The sequence below is a fragment of the Nerophis ophidion genome, linkage group LG05 (assembly GCF_033978795.1).
Source record: "Nerophis ophidion isolate RoL-2023_Sa linkage group LG05, RoL_Noph_v1.0, whole genome shotgun sequence".
Classification (NCBI taxonomy): Eukaryota; Metazoa; Chordata; class Actinopteri; order Syngnathiformes; family Syngnathidae; genus Nerophis; species Nerophis ophidion.
The window spans coordinates 69,238,341-69,261,998 of record NC_084615.1 but is presented as its reverse complement, the minus strand read 5'-3'; the positions used below and the strand labels follow the sequence as shown (position 1 = coordinate 69,261,998).

The window sequence follows — 23,658 nt, the reverse complement described above, 5'->3', positions numbered from 1 at the left end:
TATTGCTAACGATGGATTCTGATGCGTCATCTATGTTGCTGCTCCTCGATCTTAGCGCTGCTTTCGATACCGTCGATCATAATATTTTATTAGAACGTATCAAAACACGAATCGGTATGTCAGACTTAGCCCTGTCTTGGTTTAACTCTTATCTTACTGATAGGATGCAGTGTGTCTCCCATAACAATGTGACCTCGGACTACGTTAAGGTAACGTGTGGAGTTCCCCAGGGTTCGGTCCTTGGCCCTGCACTCTTCAGCATCTACATGCTGCCGCAAGGTGACATCATACGCAAATACGGTGTTAGCTTTCACTGTTATGCTGATGACACCCAACTCTACATGCCCCTAAAGCTGACCAACACGCCGGATTGTAGTCAGCTGGAGGCGTGTCTTAATGAAATTAAACAATGGATGTCCGCTAACTTTTTGCAACTCAACGCCAAAAAAACGGAAATGCTGATTATCGGTCCTGCTAGACACCGAACTCTATTTAATAATACAACTCTAACATTTGACAACCAAACAATTAAACAAGGCGACACGGTAAAGAATCTGGGTATTATCTTCGACCCAACTCTCTCCTTTGAGGCACACATTAAAAGCGTTACTAAAACGGCCTTCTTTCATCTCCGTAATATCGCTAAAATTCGCTCCATTCTGTCAACTAAAGACGCTGAGATCATTATCCATGCGTTTGTTACGTCTCGCCTCGACTACTGTAACGTATTATTTTCGGGTCTCCCCATGTCTAGCATTAAAAGATTACAGTTGGTACAAAATGCGGCTGCTAGACTTTTGACAAGAACAAGAAAGTTTGATCACATTACGCCTGTACTGGCTCACCTGCACTGGCTTCCTGTGCACTTAAGATGTGACTTTAAGGTTTTACTACTTACGTATAAAATACTACACGGTCTAGCTCCATCCTATCTTGCCGATTGTATTGTACCATATGTCCCGGCAAGAAATCTGCGTTCAAAGGACTCCGGCTTGTTAGTGATTCCCAAAGCCCAAAAAAAGTCTGCGGGCTATAGAGCGTTTTCCGTTCGGGCTCCAGTACTCTGGAATGCCCTCCCGGTAACAGTTCGAGATACCACCTCAGTAGAAGCATTTAAGCCTCACCTTAAAACTCATTTGTATACTGTAGCCTTTAAATAGACTCCCTTTTTAGACCAGTTGATCTGCTGTTTCTTTTCTTTTTCTTCTATGTCCCACTCTCCCCTGTGGAGGGGGTCCGGTCCGATCCGGTGGCCATGTACTGCTTGCCTGTGTATCGGCTGGGGACATCTCTGCGCTGCTGATCCGCCTCCGCTTGGGATGGTTTCCTGGTGGCTCCGCTGTGAACGGGACTCTCTCTGCTGGGTTGGACCCGCTTTGGACTGGACTCTTGCGACTGTGTTGGATCCATTGTGGATTGAACTTTCACAGTATCATGTTAGACCCGCTCGACATCCATTGCTTTCCTCCTCTCTAAGGTTCTCATAGTCATCATTGTCACCGACGTCCCACTGGGTCATTATTGTCACCGATGTCCCACTGGGTGTGAGTTTTCCTTGCCCTTATGTGGGCCTACCGAGGATGTCGTGGTGGTTTGTGCAGCCCTTTGAGACACTAGTGATTTAGGGCTATATAAGTAAACATTGATTGATTGATTGATTGATTATGTGGGCCTACCGAGGATGTCGTAGTGGTTTGTGCAGCCCTTTGAGACACTAGTGATTTAGGGCTATATAAGTAAACAATGATTGATTGATTGATTGAAATAGTCATGAAACTAAAGAAAACGCATTTAATGAGGTGTGTCCAAACTTTTGGCCTGTACTGCATATATATATATATATATATATATATATATATATATATATATATATATATATATATATATATATATATATATATACATATACACATCCATTTTCTATAGCTTGTAACTTTACAAAGATACCCTAATAATATAATAATTATGATTTAGCTGGAGTTAGCCACATTGGAATATATCACTGTTTCGTCATGCTCCTCCATCTTGAACCTGTGGATAGAACAAGAATAAGGAAGTATTATTCCAAAAGCATCCATATTGTAACTAAGTAATATTTTTACTACAAACTGCACCTTGATTCTTGTCGATGTTTGGCTTTGATGGTGACTGTTGAGTAAGTAACCTCGTCATGTTCATCAATAGCGTGCTGCTGCTTGGAGAGTATGTGTGGTGGAGGATGAGTGGGCGGCGTTGACAAGCTGACGTTGGCGTAAATATTGTCGTGTTGATTTTCAGAGGCTGCAGGGCTGACATGTTGGGCCGGAACCTGTGTTGATTGAGGGGTTCAACAGTAGCGAATGGTTAGTTGCTGCACAGTGCAAAACCACAAACTATTTGTTTAATGTTGAGTGCGTAAGCTTGGTACATTGTGGTTGTATGAGTGGTCATGATGAAAAACACATAACTAGTCACAATGGATGCTTCTAAGCAGGGGTGTCATGCATTGAGGGCCACGTAGACTTAGACTTAGACTTAAACACTCTTTAATGATCCACAAGGGAAATTGTTCCACACAGTAGCTCAGTTACAAACGATACAAAGATACATCGCAGTAATGCCTGCCACAAGAGGGCCGCTTGTAACAGTCACTATAGATACAGTGGGGCAAAAAAGTATTTAGTCAGCCACCGATTGTGCAAGTTCTCCCACTTAAAATGATGACAGAGGTCTGTAATTTTCATCATAGGTACACTTCAACTGTGAGAGACAGAATGTGGGGAAAAAATCCAGGAATTCACATTGTAGGAATTTTAAAAAATTTATTTGTAAATTATGGTGGACAATAAGTATTTGGTCAACCATTCAAAGCTCTCATTGATGGAAGGAGGTTTTGGCTCAAAATCTCACGATACATGGCCCAATTCATTCTTTCCTTAACACGAATCAATCGTCCTGTCCCCTTAGCAGAAAAACAGCCCCAAAGCATTGATGTTTCCACCCCCATGCTTCACAGTAGGTGTGGTGTTCTTGGATGCAACTCAGTATTCTTCTTCCTCCAAACACGACAAGTTGAGTTTATACCAAAATGGATACATGGATGATACAGCAGAGGATTGGGAGAATGTCATGTGGTCAGATGAAACCAAAATAGAACTTTTTGGTGTAAACTCAACTCGTCGTGTTTGGAGGAAGAAGAATACTGAGTTGCATCCCAAGAACACCAGACTACTGTGAGGCATGGGGGTGGAAACATCATGCTTTGGGGCTGTTTTTCTGCTAAGGGGACAGGACGATTGATCCGTGTTAAGGAAAGAATGAATGGGGCCATGTATCGTGAGATTTTGAGCCAAAACCTCCTTCCATCAGTGAGAGCTTTGTATGGTTGACCAAATACTTATTTTTCACCATAATTTACACATAAATTCTTTAAAATTCCTACAATGTGAATTCCTGGATTTTTTTTCACATTCTGTCTCTCACAGTTGAAGTGTACCTATGATGAAAATTACAGACCTCTGTCATCATTTTAAGTGGGAGAACTTGTCCACTCGGTGGCTGACGAAATACTTTTTTGCTCCACCGAATATATGTGTGTAAGGATTTGCCCCATAATAATACATAACTACCCATATTATTTGACTATTATGTATATTTTTACATCCACAAAAAATAAATAAATAAATAAATAAAAACAATTTAAAAAACGGCATTTGGTTCAACCGTATTTTACCACAAAATTTACAGTTTGTGTTTTTTTAAAGCATATTTCTGTAAGTAGAAAAACAGTACAACATTTTTAAGAATGGAAAATGAAAAATAGGTGACGGGGTTGCTGTTGTTGTTGTTTTTAAAGAGTATTACTGCAAATGGAAACAAACAAATTAAACAGCCTTTTTTTGCGGTAAATATTCTTGTGCCACTTTTTAATGTGTACAATTTGATGGATCAATTGTTTTGAAATCACGAGTCAAGCAGAAATTTTGTATGTATTTATTTATATTTCGACAATAAATGTTCGGAATGTATGATGATATTTTTGTTGCATTATTGGATTATGTTAAATCTTAAAATATATACCTTTGCATAATGTGCACATATTTTTCCGTCAAAATGGAAATAATCAATACTGTACATTTATTAAGGAAAGATAAAGTACTTTATTGACACACATTTCCAGGTTTTTGCAGGCCACATAAAATGATGTGTCTCAAAGTCCCATAGGCCAGATCTGGCCTGCCACATCATTTTATGTGGCCTGCAAAAACCTGGAAATGTGTGTCAATAAGGCATTCTGTCATTTTTTGCAATGTGTGTTTCAATTTTGACTGAAAACAATCCCTATATTGGGCTTCCCGGTGGCAGAGGGGTTAGTGCGTCTGCCTCACAATACGAAGGTCCTGCAGTCCTGGGTTCAAATCCAGGCTCGGGATCTTTCTGTGTGGAGTTTGCATGTTCTCCCCGTGAATGCATGGGTTCCCTCCGGGTACTCCGGCTTCCTCCCACCTCCAAAGACATGCACCTGGGGATAGGTTGATTGGCAACACTAAATTGGCCCTAGTGTGTGAATGTGAGTGTGAATGTTGTCTGTCTATCTGTGTTGGCCCTGTGATGAGGTGGCGACTTGTCCAGGGTGTACCCTGCCTTCCGCCCGATTGTAGCTGAGATAGGCGCCAGCGCCCCCCGTAACCCCATTAAAAGGAATAAGCGGTAGAAAATGGATGGATGGATAAACAATCCCAATATTAGTTGATGAAAAAGGCCATTCCAAACATTTATTTTGTCATTGAAACACTTTTTAAAATTAATTCTAGAAAAGATGAACTTTATTTTTTGTTTGTCACCTTGACTTGCAAACACAATTTTCCCATCAGTTTGTTGGCATGCAATATGATAATTAAATTCAAAATGAAAGGGGCAATTGTGTAATAAGTATACATGTATATGGTTTCGCACATACAAGTGGCTTAATTGAAAGCACTGGTATTGCAACGTGGCCCACAATGGAAATGAGTTTCATACCTGTGCTTGGTTTAAAGCGAGGATCAGCAACCCGCGGCTCTTTAGCGCCGCCCTAGTGGCTCCCTGTACCTCCATCAGAAATATGTGAAAATGCAAAAAGACGAAGAAAAATATATATTTTTTGTTTAAATATGTGTTGTGTGGGAGAACAAACATGACACAAACCTTCCTAATTGTTTTCATTCCCAATGTTTATGTTATACATGCTTCCCTGATGAGTTTGGCAAGCACCGTTTTGTCCTACAAATTTCAGCGATCCTTGAACTTGTCGTAGTTTGTTTACATGTACAAATTTTCTCCAATGCTGCCGCAGAAAGACGTGATTCATGCCACTCCTTCTTTGTCTCATTTTGTCCACCAAATGTGTTATACTGTGCTTGAATGCACAAAGGTGAGCTTTGTTGATGTTATTTATTCGCTGAAGTGCTAATCATGCATATTTGGTCAATACATGAGTGCAAGCTTTGTGAAGTGAAGTGAATTATATTTATAAAGCGATTTTTTTCTGCTGACTCAAAGCACTTTACATAGTCAATCCCAATATCTAAGTTACATTTATTAGTATGGGTGGCACTGGTTTAAAGTGTCTTGCCCAAGGACTTAACGGCAGCGGAGATCGAACATGGAACCCTTAAGTTGCTTGCACGGCCACTCTACCAACCGAGCTATGACGCCCCAGGCTAATAGATGCTAACATGCTATTTAGGCTAGCTGTGTGTACATATTGTATTATTTTGCCTGGCTTTTAGGTATAATTAAGCTCATTTAATGTACGTCCTCTGTGTTGGCCCTGCGATGAGGTGGCGACTCGTCCAGGGTGTACACCGCCTTCCGCCTTAATGCAGCTGAGATAAGCTCCAGCACAACCCCCCACCCCGCGACCCCGAAAGGGACAAGCAGTAGAAAATGGATGGATGTCCATCCATCCATCCATCATCTTCCGCTTATCCGAGATCGGGTCGCGGGGGCAACAGCCTAAGCAGGGAAACCCAGACTTCCCTCTCTCCAGCCACTTCGTCTAGCTCTTCCCGGGGGATCCCGAGGCGTTCCCAGGCCAGCCGGGAGACATAGTCTTCCCAACGTGTCCTGGGTCTTCCCCGTGGCCTCCTACCGGTTGGACGTGCCCTAAACACCTCCATAGGGAGGCGTTCGGGTGGCATCCTGACCAGATGTCCGAACCACCTTATCTGGCTCCTCTCGATGTGAAATAGCAGCGGCTTTACTTTGAGGTCCTCCCGGATGGCAGAGCTTCTCACCCTATCTCTAAGGGAGAGCCCCGCCACACGGCGGAGGAAACTCATTTCGGCCGCTTGTACCCGTGATCTTATCCTTTCGGTCATGACCCAAAGCTCATGACCATAGGTGAGGATGGGAACGTAGATCGCCCGGTAAATTGAGAGCTTTGCCTTCCGGCTCAGCAGTCAGGCAAAAACTCGGACATGGGAGGAGTTCGGGGAAGCCATGGAAAACGACTTCCGGACGGCTTCGAAGCGATTCTGGACCACCGTCCGCCGCCTCAGGAAGGGGAAGCAGTGCACTATCAACACCGTGTATGGTGCGGATGGTGTTCTGCTGACCTTAACTGCGGATGTTGTGGATAGGTGGAAGGAATACTTCGAAGACCTCCTCAATCCCACCAACACGTCTTCCTATGAGGAAGCAGTGGATGGATGTCCTCTCTCCGTCTTTAATTTATATTTGCATGTCTCACGACACATTATCTGTATGTAATATTGGCTGCATTTCTGATAGTTGTTTGTGTGCCATGTTGTTCTAGACCACAGCAAAGTTCCCAGCTTGCAAAGATTGTAATAAACCCATTAGAAGAAGACAGCCTGCCGTTTCCTTAAACTTGGAGACACGCATCTATATACCTTTGGACATTCTCAGCCAGTAATTTCCAGAAGTTATCTCATCCTGTGAGAAGCCTCCATTTTACTCATGTTTTCCAATGTTACAAAAATATGTAGAATACAATTAAATTGGCCCCAGTGTGTGAATTTGAGTGTGAATGTTGTCTGTCTATCTGTGTTGGCTCCGTGATGAGGTGGCGACTTGTCCAGGGTGTACCCCGCCTTCCGCCTGAATGCCGCTGAGGCTCCAGCACCCCCTCGCGACCCCAAAAGTGACAAGCAGTAGGAAATGGATGGATGTCCTCTCCGTATTCAATTTATATTTGCATGTCTCATGACACATTATCTGTATGTAATATTGGCTGCATTTCTGATAGTTGTTTGTGTGCCATGTTGTTCCAGACCACAGCAAATGTTACCCAGCTTAAAAAGATTGTAATAAATCCAATAGAAGAAGACAGCCTGTTGTTTCCTTAAACTTGAAGACACACATCTATAACTTTGGACATTCTAAGCCAGTAACTTCCAGAAGTTATCTTATCCTGTGAGAAGCCTCCATTTTACTCATGTTTTCCAATGTTACAAAAATATGTAGAATAAAATTAAAAATACAACATTTCTGTCAACAAAGATTTGCGTCAGCCTTAGATGGATAGTACGCTAAGATAGTGACTTACATCATGTGTTGCCTTCATTATAACACGTAATACAAGGATTTTAATTTTTTGCCGCTCCAGACAAGATTTTTCTTTTTTGTATTTTTGGTCCAAAATTGCTTTTTCAACATTTTGGGTTGCCGACCCCTGGTGTAAAAAGCCACGCTTTGATGGCTGGCATGAAGGACACTTACCTTTTTTTCGGCCTTGTTCCTCAGTTTATTCCTATCACAGGGATAAAATGAATAAAACAATATTATTGTCATTATCATAGCAATATTTCTACTATGTCAATTTTATAACAGCTGGAAATTAAGTCGCTACGACCAGTGACGAATGGATTTCTGTTAATATTTAAATACAAACCCTGTTTCCATATCAGTCGGGAAATTGTGTTGGATGTAAATATAAACCGAATATAACGATTTGCAAATCCTTTTCAACCCATATTCAGTTGAATATGCTACAAAGACAACATATTTGATGTTCAAACTGATAAACATTTTTCTTTTTTTTTTTTGTGCAAATAATCATTAACTTTAGAATTTGATGCCAGCAACACGTGACAAAGAAGTTGGGAAAGGTGGCAATAAATACTGATAAAGTTGAGGAATGCTCATCAAACACTTATTTGTAACATCCCACAGGTGTGCAGGCTAATTGGGAACAGGTGGATGCCATGATTGAGTATAAAAACAGCTTCCCAAAAAATGCTGTCTTTCTCAAGAAAGGATGGGGCGAGGTACACCCCTTTGTCCACAACTGTGTGAGCAAATAGTCAAACAGTTTAAGAACAACGTTTCTCAAAGTGCAATTGCAAGAAATTTAGGGATTTCAACATCAACGGTCCATAATATCATCAAAAGGTTCAGAGAATCTGAAGAAATCCATCCATGTAAGCAGCATGGCCAGAAACCAACATTGAATGACCGTGACCTTCGATCCCTCAGACAGCACTGTATCAAAAACCGACATCAATCTCTAAAGGAAATTACCACAGGGGCTCAGGAATACTTCATAAAACCACTGTCACCGAATACAGTTTGTCGCTACATCTGTAAGTGCAAGTTAAAGCTCTACTATGCAAAGCGAAAGCCATTTATCAACAACATCCAGAAACGCCGCCGGCTTCTCTGGGCCCGAGATCATCTAATGGACTGATGCAAAGTGGAAAAGTGTTCTGTGGTCTGACGAGTCGACATTTCAAATTGTTTTTGGAAATATTCGACATTGTGTCATCCGGATCAAAGGAGAAATGAACCATCCAGACTGTTATCGACACAAATTTCTAAAGTCAACATCTGTGATGGTATGGGGGTGTATTAGTGCCCAAGGAATGGGTAACCTACACATCTGTGGAGGCCCCATTAAAGCTGAAAGGAACATACAGGTCTTGGAACAACATATGTTGCCATCTAAGCGCCGTATTTTTCATGGATGCCCCTGCTTATTTCAGCAAGACAATGCCAAGCCACATTCAGCACGTGTTACAACAACGTGGCTTCGTTAAAATAGTGTGCGGGTACTTTCCTGGCCCGCCTGCAGTCCAGACCTGTGGCCCATCGAAAATGTGCGGCGCATTATGATGCGTAAAAAACGACAGCGGAGACCCCGGACTGTTGAACGACTGAAGCTCTACATAAAACAAGAATAGGAAATAATTCCACTTTCAAAGCTTCAACAATTAGTTTCCTCGTTTCCCAAACGTTTATTGAGTGTTGTTAAAAGAAAAGGTGATGTAACACAGTGGTGAACATGCCCTTTCCCAACTACTTTGGCACATGTTGCAGCCATGAATTTCTATGTTAATTCTTCTTTGCAAAAAAAAATTAAAGTTTATGAGTTTGAACATCAAATATCTTGTCTTGTAGTGCATTCAGTTGAATATGGGTTGAAAAGGATTTGCAAATCATTGTATTCCGTTTATATTTACATCTAACACAATATCCCAACTCATATGGAAACAGGGTTTGTATATAAAATATATTTGAAAAAAATATATAAATATATATATTATGTACTTATGTGAAGCCCTGTCATTTTAGGCAAGAGGGGCCCCAAACAATATGCAACGCTTGAAAAATTCCTCGCTGAGGATATCCAAAAATAGCCGCACTTGTTAAGGGTTGTGAGTAATATGGATAAAAACCGCTGAGCCATACTCCCACCTACCATAGCAAAAGAAGAGCTATCACAAGTATCCCAAAAAGACACACCCCGAGTCCAGCAAGCACCAGGACTTGGAGGCTCCGACCACCTGTGGAGATATGTAACAAATCACATTGGTAAAAGTGGAGTTTGTGAGAAGGTTGTCGAATGTAAAATCTGACCACTGCACGAGGCCTGTCTCCTGCTATCTCCTCCACGCTCTTGCGTTTGTTGTTGCCTGAATTACCGGCAGCTTTTTCAGAAAGTTGTGGCAAACGTTGTGATGTTTTGAAGATCATTTTTTTTTCAATAATATTGAATCAACTAGTGATTTTATGAATTTGGTGCTGATGTTGTGTGTGTTGCTTGTAATTTCAAGCTCAAAGAGCACTGTGTTTCAACACACATCACATCGAAAAACTAATTCTGTATTGATGTTTTACTCCTTTCATACCACACAGACCTAAAAGTAGAAACCACACTACTGTAATAATAATAATGGATTAGATTCATGTAGCACTTTTCTATCGATTAGATTGGGGGTCCGCAACTCGCGCCTCTCTGGTCACACGCGGCTCCTTAGCACCACCTTAGTAGTTCCCGGGAGATTTTTCAAAAATGTAAAAAGGTGGGGGAGAAATATATTTGCTGTTTTAATAATGTTTCTGTAGGAGGACAGACATAACACAAACCTCCCTAATTGTTAGTAAGCCCACTGTTTAATATGGTTGCGTTTATGCTTCACTGATGACACTATTTGGCCAGCGCCGTTTTGTCTGACTTATTTTGGCGGTCCTTGAAGTCACCGTAGTTGGTTTACCTGTACAACTCTCTCCGTCGCTGCCACAGAAAGACGAGTTTTATGCCTCTCCTCCTTTGTCTCATTTTGTCCACCAAACGTTTTATGCTGTGTGTGAATGCACAAAGGTGAACTTTGTTGATGTTATTGACTTGTATGGAGTGCAAATAACCCATGCTAACATGCTATTTTAGCTAGCTGTGTGTGTATATATTGCATCATTATGCCTCATTTGTAGGTATATTTGAGTTATCCATCCATCCATTTTCTACCGCTTATTCCCTTTTGGGGTCGCTGGCGCCTATCTCAGCTACAATCGGGCGGAAGGCGGGGTACACCCTGGACAAGTCGCCACCTCATCGCAGGGCCAACACAGATAGACAGACAACATTCACACTCACATTCACACACTAGGGCCAATTTAGTGTTGCCAATCAACTTATCCCCAGGTGCATGTCTTTGGAAGTGGGAGGAAGCCGGAGTACCCGGAGGGAACCCACGCATTCACGGGGAGAACATGCAAACTCCACACAGAAAGATCCCGAGCCTGGATTTGAACCCAGGACTGCAGGAACTTCGTATTGTGAGGCAGACGCACTAACCCCTCTGCCACCGTGAAGCCATATTTGAGTTAATTGTATGTATTTTACTTGTGTCCTCTGTATATTTAATTTATATTTGCATGTGTTATGACAAATTATCTGTATGTACTATTGGCTGCATTTCTGAATGTGTGCCATGTTGTTCCAGACCACAGCAAACGTTACCATGTTATTCGAGACCAGAGCAAACGTTACCCAGCTTGCAAAGATTGTAATAAATCCATTAGAAGAAGGGATTTTATAAAATCCCCTGACGAGCAGGGAAGCCTGCCAAACAGGTTTGTAGGGATGAAATAACCTCTGTGTTTTTTCCTGACCTAACGTATATCTATAAATATATATATACGCCCTGTGATCGGTTGGTTGTAAATTCAAACCCCGGCCGAGTCGTACCAAAGACTATAAAAATGGAACCCATTACATCCCTGCTTGGCAATCAGCTTCAAAGGTTGGATTTGAGGGTTGAATCATTAAAATAATTCCTGGGCGTGGCCACCGCTGCTGCTCACTGCTCCCCTCACCTCCCAGGGGGTGATCCAGGGCGATGGGTCAAATGCAGAGAATAATTTCGCCACACCTAGTGTGTGTGTGACAATCATTGGTACTTTAAGTTTAACTTCAACCTTAAAACTCATTTGTATACTCTAGCCTTTAAATAGACTCCCTTTTTAGACCAGTTGATCTGCCGTTTCTTTTCTTTTTCTTCTATGTCCCACTCTCCCTTGTGGAGGGGGTCCGGTCCGATCCGGTGGCCATGTACTGCTTGCCTGTGTATCGGCTGGGGACATCTCTGCACTGCTGATCCGCCTCCGCTTGGGATGGTTTCCTGCTGGCTCCGCTGTGAACGGGACTCTCGCTGCTGTGTTGGATCCGCTTTGGACTGGACTCTCGCGACTGTGTTGGATCCATTATGGATTGAACTTTCACAGTATCATGTTGGACCCGCTCGACATCCATTGCTTTCCTCCTCTCCAAGGTTCTCATAGTCATCATTGTCACCGACGTCCCACTGGGTGTGAGTTTTCCTTGCCCTTATGTGGGCCTACCGAGGATGTCGTAGTGGTTTGTGCAGCCCTTTGAGACACTAGTGATTTAGGGCTATATAAGTAAACATTGATTGATTGATTGAACTTATCATATATATTAAAATAAATGTATACAGCCCAGCCCCCAGGCAAAATGTTTTAACCCAATGCGGCCCCAGAGTAAAAAAGTTTGGGGACCCCTGGATTAGATGCTTGAGCGCTGCTGGCCTTAGCACGGCATAACATGACACTAACAATTGTTATATTCAACAGGGACAAACCAGAAGTATCGTCCTCCATTGCCAGCAGCACTTTGGTGGAGCTGACGACGCCAAGACGGTTCCTGGTCTGGCAGAGGTACATTCCAGTCTGGGAAGTTTCCATGGAGGGAAGAGACATCACCTGTCCTGAGCCCATTTGGAGCAGGGAGCTGGAGTTGGTCCACTTATACCAGATGTGGCTGTGGTTTGCAGGGTTGGCTGTGCTGCTGCATGTCACATTGACACTGCTGCCCTCAGCAACACTTGGCAGATCTGACGGAAACAAGGCGTTTGTTTATTTGTATGTGAAAAAGCAAAAAAAAACTTTTTAGGGCCTAACATGAGAACACAACAAAAAAAAAAACTTTGTGTATTTGTACACTGCACATCCAGGTTCATCCCAGAAGAGCTGACATACGTGACCCCTCTCCGGCTGATGTTATTGGAGGCCTGACAGTGGTACAGTCCACTGTGGCGGGGTTGAAGGGGAGAGATGATGTGGTCGCGTCCAGAACTTATCAACTGATCGTCCTTGTACAAGCTGTATCCACTCTGTGGGACGGGTGGGTTGGCGTGACTGCTGCAGCCGAGAGTCACTGCGCTCGCATTGAGGACGTCTCCTGCAGGCTTCATTGACAACAGAACGTCGCTTGGCGCATCTAATTGGAAAAAATATATATTTTCAGAGAATGCCTTTTAACTTTTTAACTCATATGGAAATATGTTTTCGTTTTGTTAGTACATCTTTGATCCATCATCAATGGTATCCATACCAGTACTGGATCAATGTGTGTTTTATTCTGATTATAACATGGGAAACCAAATGAAGGCAGCATCAAAAAGTTGTTAAATGATCTTAAAGGACGTCAGGTAAAAATGATCACTATTGAGTTGAGTTTATACCAAAATGGATACATGGATGATACAGCAGAGGATTGGGAGAATGTCATGTGGTCAGATGAAACCAAAATAGAACTTTTTGGTATAAACTCAACTTGTCGTGTTTGGAGGAAGAAGAATACTGAGTTGCATCCCAAGAACACCAGACCTACTGTGAAGCACGGGGGTGGAAACATCATGTTTTAGGGCTGTTTTTCTGCTAAGGGGACAGGACGATTGATCCGTGTTAAGGAAAGAATGAACGGGGCCATGTATCGTGAGATTTTGAGCCAAAACCTCCTTTGAATGGTTGACCAAATACTTATTTTCCACTATAATTTATAAATAAATTCTTTAAAATTCCTACAATGTGAATTCCTGGATTTTTTTTCCACATTCTGTCTCTCACAGTTGAAGTGTACCTATGATGAAAATTACAGACCTTTGTCATCATTTTAAGTGGGAGAACTTGCACAATTGGTGGCTGACTAAATACTTTTTTGCCCCACTATACAAGGAATGTGTCTTGGTGTGTTGGTGCAAAAACAGCAAGTAAGTAACAAGGCCAAGATAGCAAGATTTAAGTCTATTAAAAAAAGATGGGTGTCGAGTCAAAAAGTCTAGTCAGTGACTCAGATTTGACGTTTCACTAACATAGCAACTTGAGTTTTGTCAGTTTGTTTGTTGAGTCAAATTGCTGCCAAATGGTTCAGATTTAAATTGGACGTACATTACAGGCCAAAATATGTTTTCTTTATTTTCATGACTACGTCCATGAATTGATTAACGTGGACCCCGACTTAAACAAGTTGAAGAACTTATTTGGGTGTTACCATTCAGTTGTCAATTGTACTGAATATGTACTGTACTGTGCAATCTACTAATAAATGTCTCAATCAATAAAAAAGATTGGCACTGAAGGCATCAAAACTTTGAATGGACAAAAAATTTTTTTTTTTTAAATAACTAAAAACATGTTTTATATTCTACTTTCTTCAAAATAGCCACCCTTTGTTCTGATTACTGCTTTGCACACTATTGGCATTCCCTCGATGAGCTACAAGAGGTAGTCGCCTGAAACGGTTTTCACTTCACTGGTGTGCTTGAACCTCATCGAGAGAATGCCAAGAGTGTGCAAAGCAGTAATCAGAGCAAAGGGTGGCTATTTTGAGAAAAAAACTAACAAAACAAAAAACAAGAATATAAAACATCCATCCATCCATCCAATTACTACCGCTTATTCCCTTTCGGGGTCGCGGGGGGCGCTGGCGCCTATCTCAGCTACAATCGGGCGGAAGGCGGGGTACACCCTGGACAAGTCAATATAAAACATGTTTTCAGTTATTTCACCTTTTTAAGTTAAGTACATAACTCCACATGTGTTCATTCATAGTTTTGATGCCTTCAAAGACAATCTACAATGTAAAAAGTCATTAAAATAAAGAAAACCTATTAAATGAGGAGGTGTGTCCAAACCTTTGGACTGTACTGTATGTGCTAAAGCAGTGTTTCTTAACCATAGGGCCAGGGCCCATTGTTTGTGCCTCTGAAAGGGCCACAAAAAAATATGGTTTCTCAGCTGTAATACACTTTTCCACCACTTGTGGCAGTAATGATAAGTTTCTCAAGCGCAAAAATTATGACTAAAGTGGTCAAGCTGTATTTTCATTAGCACTTTAATTTTATTGACGGCTTATTTAAAGAAACATATTCCATATTAATTGAGTTTATTTATTTTAGCACAACATAATTGCGTGTAAACTAGTGTTTTGTCGGTTATTTTTGAGTGCCTTCAATTGCAGTAGAATTGGTAGGTACTTATTCTTCTAACGAGCCTGACCAAAGCCTGAAGTTTATGTGTTGAATGAATATTAATCTTTGTGAATAACACATGGCGTCATATCATCTGTGAGTAGGTTAATATGAATATAGAACACGATTAAAATTCTCCGGTACTAATTCAGAGTTAATATTTGAGTGGGCCCCGAGGTCAAAAAAAGGTAAAGAACCCCTGTGCTCAAGGATATCTCAGTGTTACTTACATTGCACATTCAAAGCCACAGAGGCCGACTGGATCTTTTGGCCGAGAACGGTACAATAGTAGCTCCCAGAATCCTTTATGCTTGCCGAGAAAACCTGACGTGGTACTGGTGTTCCATCGCGGTACCAGACTACCTGCAGCCGCGTGGCACAGCCGCTCCAACAGGACAGGCTGACTTCTTGCCCTTCTGTCACCGTACTTGGCTCCAAAACAGCTGTCAGTTCTGGGTTTTTAAAAAAATATATATATTCCAGACATGCAAGTTAAGAGTTCGAGCAGGGAAGGAGTTCACACGGATATCGTGAGAGATGAAGAGGTTAATCATTTTTGCAATGCAGTGTGCTAAAAATGATGGAAAGTGTTATATCTACATCAAAATTAATGCTCTAGTGCAGGGGTGTCCAAACTTTTTCCATTGAGGGCGGCATAATGAAAAATTAAAGCATTCGGGGGGCAATTTTGTTATTTTTGATTTTAAAAATCAATAAAATATATATTGCACGCTTCAATTTTGGTGAGTGTTAAAAAAAGTTTTATAGTTGTATTATTATTTTTATTTACTTTCCATGCCTAAATATCTATAGGTCAATTTCAGGTCTATTTTTTGACATATTAATTCAAAAAAGGGCATAAAAGCTCATGTTTTTACTTTATAATATCATATAAAAAAATTAAAATAAAATACAATATGTTTTTTAATTTATAATATGGTATTATAAAGTAAAAACATTATTTTGTAAAAAAAAAAAAAACAACAACATAAAAAAACGTGTTTTTTTTTTTTTAAATGAAAAATTCCCCCTAACTTGGGTACCACTGATCTACTCAAAACCCATATTTGTTTCTTGTGTAGATAAATCAGTAACAGCAACGTGTAACAATAAACAATGCATGCAGAAAGTATTCACAGCGTTTCACTTTTTCAAAATTTTTTATGTTACAGCCTTGTTCTAAAATATAATAAATACATTTTTGTCCTCAAAATTCTTTTCTATATTTTTTTTTCGTGTAAAATTTACTAAATTGTTTAGAATATTAGATGTGAAGTAATTCTAGCCTTAAATGGGTCAACAATTCATGACAACTTTGCTGTTAGTTAATTGTTGTTTTCTGAGCAATAACAGTTTTAAAAAAAAAAAAAGAAAAAGGTATTGGGTATTCAAAAAAGGGCCCCACTCCTAAAAGTGTAAATATATATATATATATATATATATATATATATATATATATATATATATATATATATATATGTATGTGTGGGAAAAATCACAAGACCACTTCATCTCTACAGAACTGTTTCATGAGGGGTTCCCTCAATCATCAGGAGATCAATCTCATGATATATATATATATATATATATATATATATTTTTTTTTTTGATGTTGGTATGAATTATTGGCCTGTTAAAGGCTCCAACTACTTCACATGAAATATTCAACTTGGAAATATATATACAATATATATATATATATATATATATATATATATATATATATATATATATATATATACATATATATATATATATATATACATATATATATATATATATATATACATATATATATATATATATATATATATATACATATATATATATATACATATATATATATATATATATATATACATATATATATATATATATATATATACATATATATATATATATATATACATATATATATATATATATATATATATATATATATATATATATATATATATATTTCCAAGTGGAATAAAAAAATATGTATATATTGTGGTAAAAAATATATTATATATATATATATATATATATATATATATATATATATATATATATACATATATATATATATATATATATATATATATATATATATATATATATATATATCCAAGTGAAATATTTCATGTGAAGTAGTTGGAGCCTTTAAAAGGCCAATAATTCATACCAACTTTAATTTAATTTAAATATATTATTTTTACAGTTTGTTTTATTAGAGTAAAATCTGCAACATTTTCTCATTGCACCGGTTTGCTCTTGTATTTAATTTTTATGTTTTTTTTTTAGTAGCATTTTAAAAAGGGCCCCACTCATCACCATCTCCTGTTTGCTCCTATATTTATTTTCTATGTTTTTTGGTTATAGCATTTTTTTAAATGTGCCGTGGGCCGTGGGCTGCAATTTTGGACACCCCTGCTGTAGTCAAAACCCGGAATTTTCCACAAAACGACCCACCCCACCCCCACAATTTGTCACGTTTCACGTGTCAGGTTAACCGTATGAACCCCCTTCCTGCTGTATTCCACCACAAATATCATTGATAAATGTTTCTGTACCTTTCACTGACAAATGGAGTGGACGCATGCTGGTCCAGCTGTTAAACACGGTCTTGAAACGAAAGAAGTAATGTCCTTCATCAGCACGATTTAAGTTATTGATCGCCAGACTGCAGTTTCCCCGTGAGTTGCCCACATAATTGAAGCGAACTTGTGTCGACAGGGAATACAGGACCCACCGGTCAGACAGCCGCTGACCTCTAAACCAGGCAACTGAAGTAACTAAATGACCACGAGGGTAATCAAACTCGCACCCGATGAGCACTGAGGTCCCTTCCAAGGCACACTGGTCCTTGAAGGTCACCCGCCAGTCTCCGCTCCATGCATCTTTCACCGAAAAAAAAATGCAATAGTGAATATCATTCACAGGAATATTTATTACCAGTTGAATTTAGGCGTGAGTTCCTTACGTGAAATAAATAGCAGGATAATCCAACTCTTCTTCATTGTTGGAGCAACCTGAAACAAACTGACAAGACATTTTCCTACCACAGTATTCAGCACGGTCCATGATTGAATGTGAAAAGAAGGCTGCACTCACCTGCGTCCTGCATTCTTGTGAGGTACATTCAAATGGGAGAGGTTTCAGAGTGCCGTAAAAAAGCAGAAGTGGGAAGGTGTGTCTTCTTCTTGCTTCCTTCCAGTATAATTGCCTAATCAGCAACTTGCTCTTTTTAGAATAGCTTGTGCTGTTGAACCGGCGGTCCGCAGGCCAAATCCTGCCTGGGAATGATTCCATACCGCCGGTTCCCAATTTCAGTTCAAAACTTGGGAGAGAAACATGGACAAACACATCGGAGTGACCCTGTTGTCTAGAGCAGTGTTTTTCAACTACTGTGCCGCAGCACACCATGGGACAGTGGTTCTCAACCTTTTTTCTGTGATGTACCCCCTGTGAACATGTTTTTAATTCATTCATCCATCCATTTTCTACCGCTTATTCCCTTTCGGGGTCGCGGGGGGCGCTGTCGCCTATCTCAGCTACACCCTGGACAAGTCGCCACCTAAGTACCCCCTAATCCAGGGGTAGGGAACCTATGGCTCTAGACCCAGATGTGGCTCTTTTGATGACTGCATCTGGCTCTCAGATAAATCTTAACACGATAAATAATGATTAATTCCGCTGGTAATCACAATGTTGAATGTAACTTTCAAAATATAAAACATTCTCATGCATTTTAATCCATCCATCCGTTTTCTACAGCCTTGTTCAAGAATTACAATGTTATTAAAAAGAATATGAGACTTAATATACTCTAAAAATGTTGGTCTTACTTAAAAAATGCACATATTTAGTTGTATTCAGTGTTAAAAAAAATATTATACGGCTCTCACGGGAATACATTTGAAAATATTTGGCTTTCATGGCTCTCTCAGCCAAAAAGGTTCCCGACCCCTGCCCTAATCAGAGCAAAACATTTTTGGTTGAAAAAAAGAGATAAAGAAGTAAAGTACAGCACTATGTCATCAGTTTCTGAATTATTAAATTGTATAACAGTGCAAAATATTGCTCATTTGTAGTGGTCTTTCTTGAACTATTTGGAAAAAAAGATATAAGAATAACTAAAAACTTGTTGAAAAAGAGAAACATGATTCAATTATAAATAAAGATTTCTACAAATAGAAGTAATCATCAACTTAAAGTGCCCTCTTTGGGGATTGTAATAGAGATCCATCACAAAAAAAATAAATCTTTAGCATCAATATTTATGGAAAATGTCCACAAAAAATCGAGCTCTCAACACTGAATATTGCATTGTTGCATTTCTTTTCACAGTTTATGAACTTACATTCATATTTTGTTGAAGTATTAGTCAATAAATATATTTATGAAGGATTTTTGAATTGTTGATATTTAAAAAAAATCTCACGTGCCCCTTGGCATACCTTCAAGTACCCTCATTTGAGAACCACTGCAGCGAGATACAGTCTGGTGTGCCGTGGGAGATGATCTAATTTCACCTACTTGGGTTAAAAAATATTTTTTGCAATCCAGTAATTATAGTCTGCAAATGATGTGTTGTTGTTGAGTGTCAGTGCTGTCTAGAGCTCGGCAGAGTAAACGTGTAATACTCTTCCATATCAGTATCAATCAATCCATCAATGTTTATCTATATAGCCCTAAATCACAAGTGCCTCAAAGGACTGAACAAGCCACAACATTGTCCTCGGTTCACAGCCCACAAAAGGGCAAGGAAAAACTCACAACCCAGTGGGACGTCAATGTGGATGACAATAAGAAACCTTGGAGAGGACCACCCCACTCCCTCTAGGGGAGAACGGATGCAATGGACGTCAAGTGGCTCTAACATAATATTGTGAAACTCCAGTCCATAGTGGATCTGATATAATACTGAGAGTCCAGTCCATGGTGGGGCCAGCAGCGCAGAGATGTCCCCAACCAATGCACAGGCGAGCGTACCTACTCTGGACAGCCAGTACTTCATCCATGACCACCAGTCCTGTGCCCCCCCCCCCCCCCCCTCCCTCCACAAGAGAGAGGGGGGCAGAGGAGAAAAGAAAAGAAACGGCAGATCAACTGGTCTAAAAAGGGGGATCTATTTAAAGGCTAGAGTATACAAATGAGTTTTAAGATGGGACTTAAATGCTTCTACTGAGGTGGCATCTCTAACTGTTACCGGGAGGGCATTCCAGAGTACTGGAGCCTGAATAGATAGGAGGCAGCAGGTAGATAAATGTTTTGTCGCGATCACAATATACGGACAACAGCAGGAGGCAGCGTGCAGGTAAAAAGGTGTCTAATGCTTAAACTGAAAAATAAACAAAAGGTGAGTGCTCCTAAAAAAAAAAGGCATTGGAGCTGAGGGAAGGCTATGCAAAACGAAATTACTACTGAACTGGCGACAAAGTAACGAAAAAAAGAATGCTGGACGACAGCAAAGACTTACATCGTGTGGAGCAGACAGCCTCCACAAAGTACATCCGAACATGACATGACGATCAACAATGTACCCACAAAGAAGGATAAAAACAACTGAAATTGTGTGTGGCGTGGCGCAGTGGGAGAGTGGCCGTGCGCAACCCGAGCGTCCCTGGTTCAATTCCCACCTAGTACAAACCTCGTCACGTCCGTTGTGTCCTTGAGCAAGACACTTCACCCTTGCTCCTGATGGGTGCTGGTTAGCGCCTTGCATGGCAGCTCCCTCCATCAGTGTGTGAATGTGTGTGTGAATGGGTAAATGTGGAAGTAGTGTCAAAGCGCTTTGAGTACCTTGAAGGTAGAAAAGCGCTATACAAGTACAACCCATTTAACCCATTTAAATATTCTTGTTTGCTAAAACAAAGCAGGTGCTGGGAATAGCGCTTTAAAGGAAGACATGAAACTGCCAGAGAAAAATACCAACAAAACAGGAAAAGCCACCAAAATAGGAGCGCAAGACAAGAACTAAAACACTACACAGGAAAACAGCAAAAAACTCCAAATAAGTCAGGGGGTGATGTAACAGGTGGTGACAGTACACCTACTTTGAGACAAGAGCTATAGTGTTGCATGCTTGGTTATGGTTTCAAGTCATATCAGACGACTTTTTATTGTCAATATTGAGTTTCATATTTTAAGGATTTCTGCCGGTGGTGTGCCTTTGGATTTTTTCAATGAAAAAAAATGTGCCTCGGCTCAAAAAAAGTTGAAAAACACTGGTCTAGGGGAACTTGGACCACTGTAAACACTTTGGCAGATCCTTTTATTGACAATTTTAATCTTGCCGGCAAACACCCAACACTGAGGTCCAAAATTGTGATTGACATAATTTACATAATGTGATTTACAGAATATGAGGCGCACTTAAAATCCTTTTTTTGTTCTCAAAACTCCACAGTGCGCCTTATAACCTGATGCGTCTAATGTACGGAATAATTCTGGTTTTGCTTACCGACCTCGAAGCTATTTTATTTGGTACATGGTGTAATGAGTGTGACCAGTAGATGGCAGTCAAACATAAGAGATACATGTAGTCTGCAAAATAATACAGTAGGCCTTATAACCCGGTGTGCTTAATGTAAGGAATACGTTTGGTTGAGCTTACCCACCTCAAAGCTATTTTATTTGGTACATGGTGTAATGAGAAGTGTGACAAGTAGATGGCAGTCCCACTTAAGAGATTCATGTAGACTGCAATATAATGTAGCGGTAGAGCGCCTTATAAGCCGGTGCACTTAATGTAAGGAATATGTTGCGTTGAGCTTACCCACCTCGAAGCTATTATATTTGGTACATGGTGTAATGTTAAGTGTGACCAGTAGATGGCAGCCAGACATAAGAGATACATGTAGACTACAATATAATATAGTAGGCCTTATAACCCGGTGTGCATAATGTAAGAAATACATTGGGTTGAGTTTACCCCACTCGAAGCTCTTGTATTTGGTACATGGGGTAATGTTAAGTGTGACCAGTAGATGGCAGTCACACATAAGAGATACATGTAGACTGCGGTATAATATGGCAGGCCTTATAAACCTGTGTGCATAATGTAAGGAATACGTTGGGTTGAGTTTACCCATCTCGAAGCTATTTTATTTGGTACATTGTGTAATGATGTGTGACCAGTAGATGGCAGTCAAACAAGTGATATGTGTAAGCTTCACTATGATGGCAATATGACTCAAATAAACACCAACATTTTATTTTTCCATCGATCCGTTTTCTACTGCTTATTCCCTTTGTGGTCGTGGGGGGTGCCAGTGCCTATCTCAGCTACAATCGGGCGGAAGGGGATGTACACCCTGGACAAGTCGCCACCCATTGAAAATATCACTCTACACACAGGCACTCAAAAATCTGTCAACATGTTCTATCAACATGTCTAGCACAAATCTGTGTTTTTCTGGAAGCTACTTCTTTCGCTTTCAAGTCACAGTTTGTACTACATGGAGTCAACTTTATGCGATCTTAATTGAACTATAAAAAAAACAAATTAAACCAAATAAAGGGAACAAAGAAAAAAAAAAACCTAAGTGTGGGATCATCTAGATCAAGGGTCTCAGACACGCGGCCCGCGAGACGTTATTTTGCGGCCTCCACCTTAACATGAAAGTTAAATATTAGTGCGGTCCGCAAGTTTTATATGAATGGCGCTTGACAGCGTTGTGTTATTTGGGTCCAAAATGTCTCTTTCAACGTTCTGGGTTGCCTACCCCTGCATTAGTGGAAAAGCAGCAAGTGAGTAAAAGCGACAGAGATGTTGCCATGGAGACCAGGGTTTTCTTACGCACCGCGACACCTGTCCGTCAGTAAAAACAGTCTCTGATAACCTGGACAAACTCAAACCGTTATTTGTATTTATATTGTTTAATTTGCATTGCCTCACACGATGAACACTACAAATATTTCTATAAGACGCCGGATAACACTCCGGGGGCCTTTACTTTTTTGCCCTTGCTATCTTGGTACTTTCCCGGCTATTATCCGCCAACCGCTGTGTTGCTGTAGGGAGGAAAAGCGGAACGACACACATTGCGGAAATAACATTCTCCATGCATCGGCTAAATGCAAATATATTGTACAACCCAAAACATGTCTTTTTCAAAGCTTGCGGTGAAGATAAAGGTTGGTGGTGAGCAAAGACAAATCCAGGAAAAGTGGGAGATGCTATATTTCTTTGTTGAGCACATCGGCACCCTGATGTGTCTTATTTGCACGGAGAGAAAAAAAATATATATATATATTCTCTTGCGGCCCAGCCTCACCCAGACTCTGCATCCAGTGGCCCCCAGGTAAATTGAGTTTGAGACCCCTGATCTAGATCTTATTGCTCCAAATAAGGTAAATGGTCTTCTTTCCTTGTTTACCATTTGGCTCATTGAGTTGGGAGAGGCGCCGTGACAACAATCTGAGGGTTACTGGTTCAATCCCCACCTTCTACCAATCCCAGTCATGTCCATTGTGTCCTTGGGAAAGACACTTGACCCTTGCTCCTGATGGGTCTTTCAACGTTCTGGGTTGCCTACCCCTGCATTAGTGGAAAAGCGGCAAGTGAGTGAAAGCGACAGAGACGTTGCCATGGAGACAAGGGTTTTCTTACGCACCGCGACACCTGTCCGTCAGT

General features: G+C 40.3%; 1 protein-coding gene across 5 annotated transcripts; it reads right to left on the bottom strand.

Moving 5' to 3' along the window:
• Nucleotides 1-1,745: 1,745 nt before the first annotated feature.
• On the bottom strand, nucleotides 1,746-18,204 carry LOC133553559 (B-cell receptor CD22-like). Of its 5 annotated transcripts, XR_009806949.1 has the most exons (12): nucleotides 18,132-18,204; nucleotides 18,001-18,059; nucleotides 17,591-17,917; nucleotides 15,266-15,487; nucleotides 12,725-13,003; nucleotides 12,366-12,617; nucleotides 9,683-9,767; nucleotides 7,705-7,735; nucleotides 5,002-5,070; nucleotides 2,115-2,308; nucleotides 1,903-2,031; nucleotides 1,746-1,852 (listed from the first exon to the last, which is right to left on the bottom strand). XR_009806949.1 is itself a non-coding variant. In XM_061901900.1 (11 exons), exons 2-11 carry the CDS (start codon nucleotides 18,035-18,037, stop codon nucleotides 1,971-1,973), a joined length of 1,557 nt encoding a protein of 518 aa, XP_061757884.1. In that variant the 5' UTR covers nucleotides 18,038-18,059; nucleotides 18,132-18,204; the 3' UTR covers nucleotides 1,877-1,970. The 5 variants fall into 5 exon arrangements, 4 of the variants coding, with proteins under 4 accessions (XP_061757884.1, XP_061757885.1, XP_061757887.1 ...); XM_061901900.1 differs by lacking the exon at nucleotides 1,746-1,852 and having other exon boundaries at nucleotides 1,877-2,031; XM_061901901.1 differs by lacking the exon at nucleotides 1,746-1,852 and having other exon boundaries at nucleotides 1,877-2,031; nucleotides 5,002-5,064.
• Nucleotides 18,205-23,658: the final 5,454 nt, after the last annotated feature.

Coding starts and splice junctions, on each gene's coding strand:
- LOC133553559 (XM_061901900.1), bottom strand. CDS start 18,037: ATGAAGAAGAGTTGGATTATCCTGCTATTTATTTCAC. Junction 13,004..15,265: donor TGTGGCTTTGAATGTGCAAT/GTAAGTAACACT, acceptor TTTTCCAATTAG/ATGCGCCAAGCGACGTTCTG. Junction 9,768..12,365: donor AATGGAGGACGATACTTCTG/GTTTGTCCCTGT, acceptor ATATCTCCACAG/GTGGTCGGAGCCTCCAAGTC.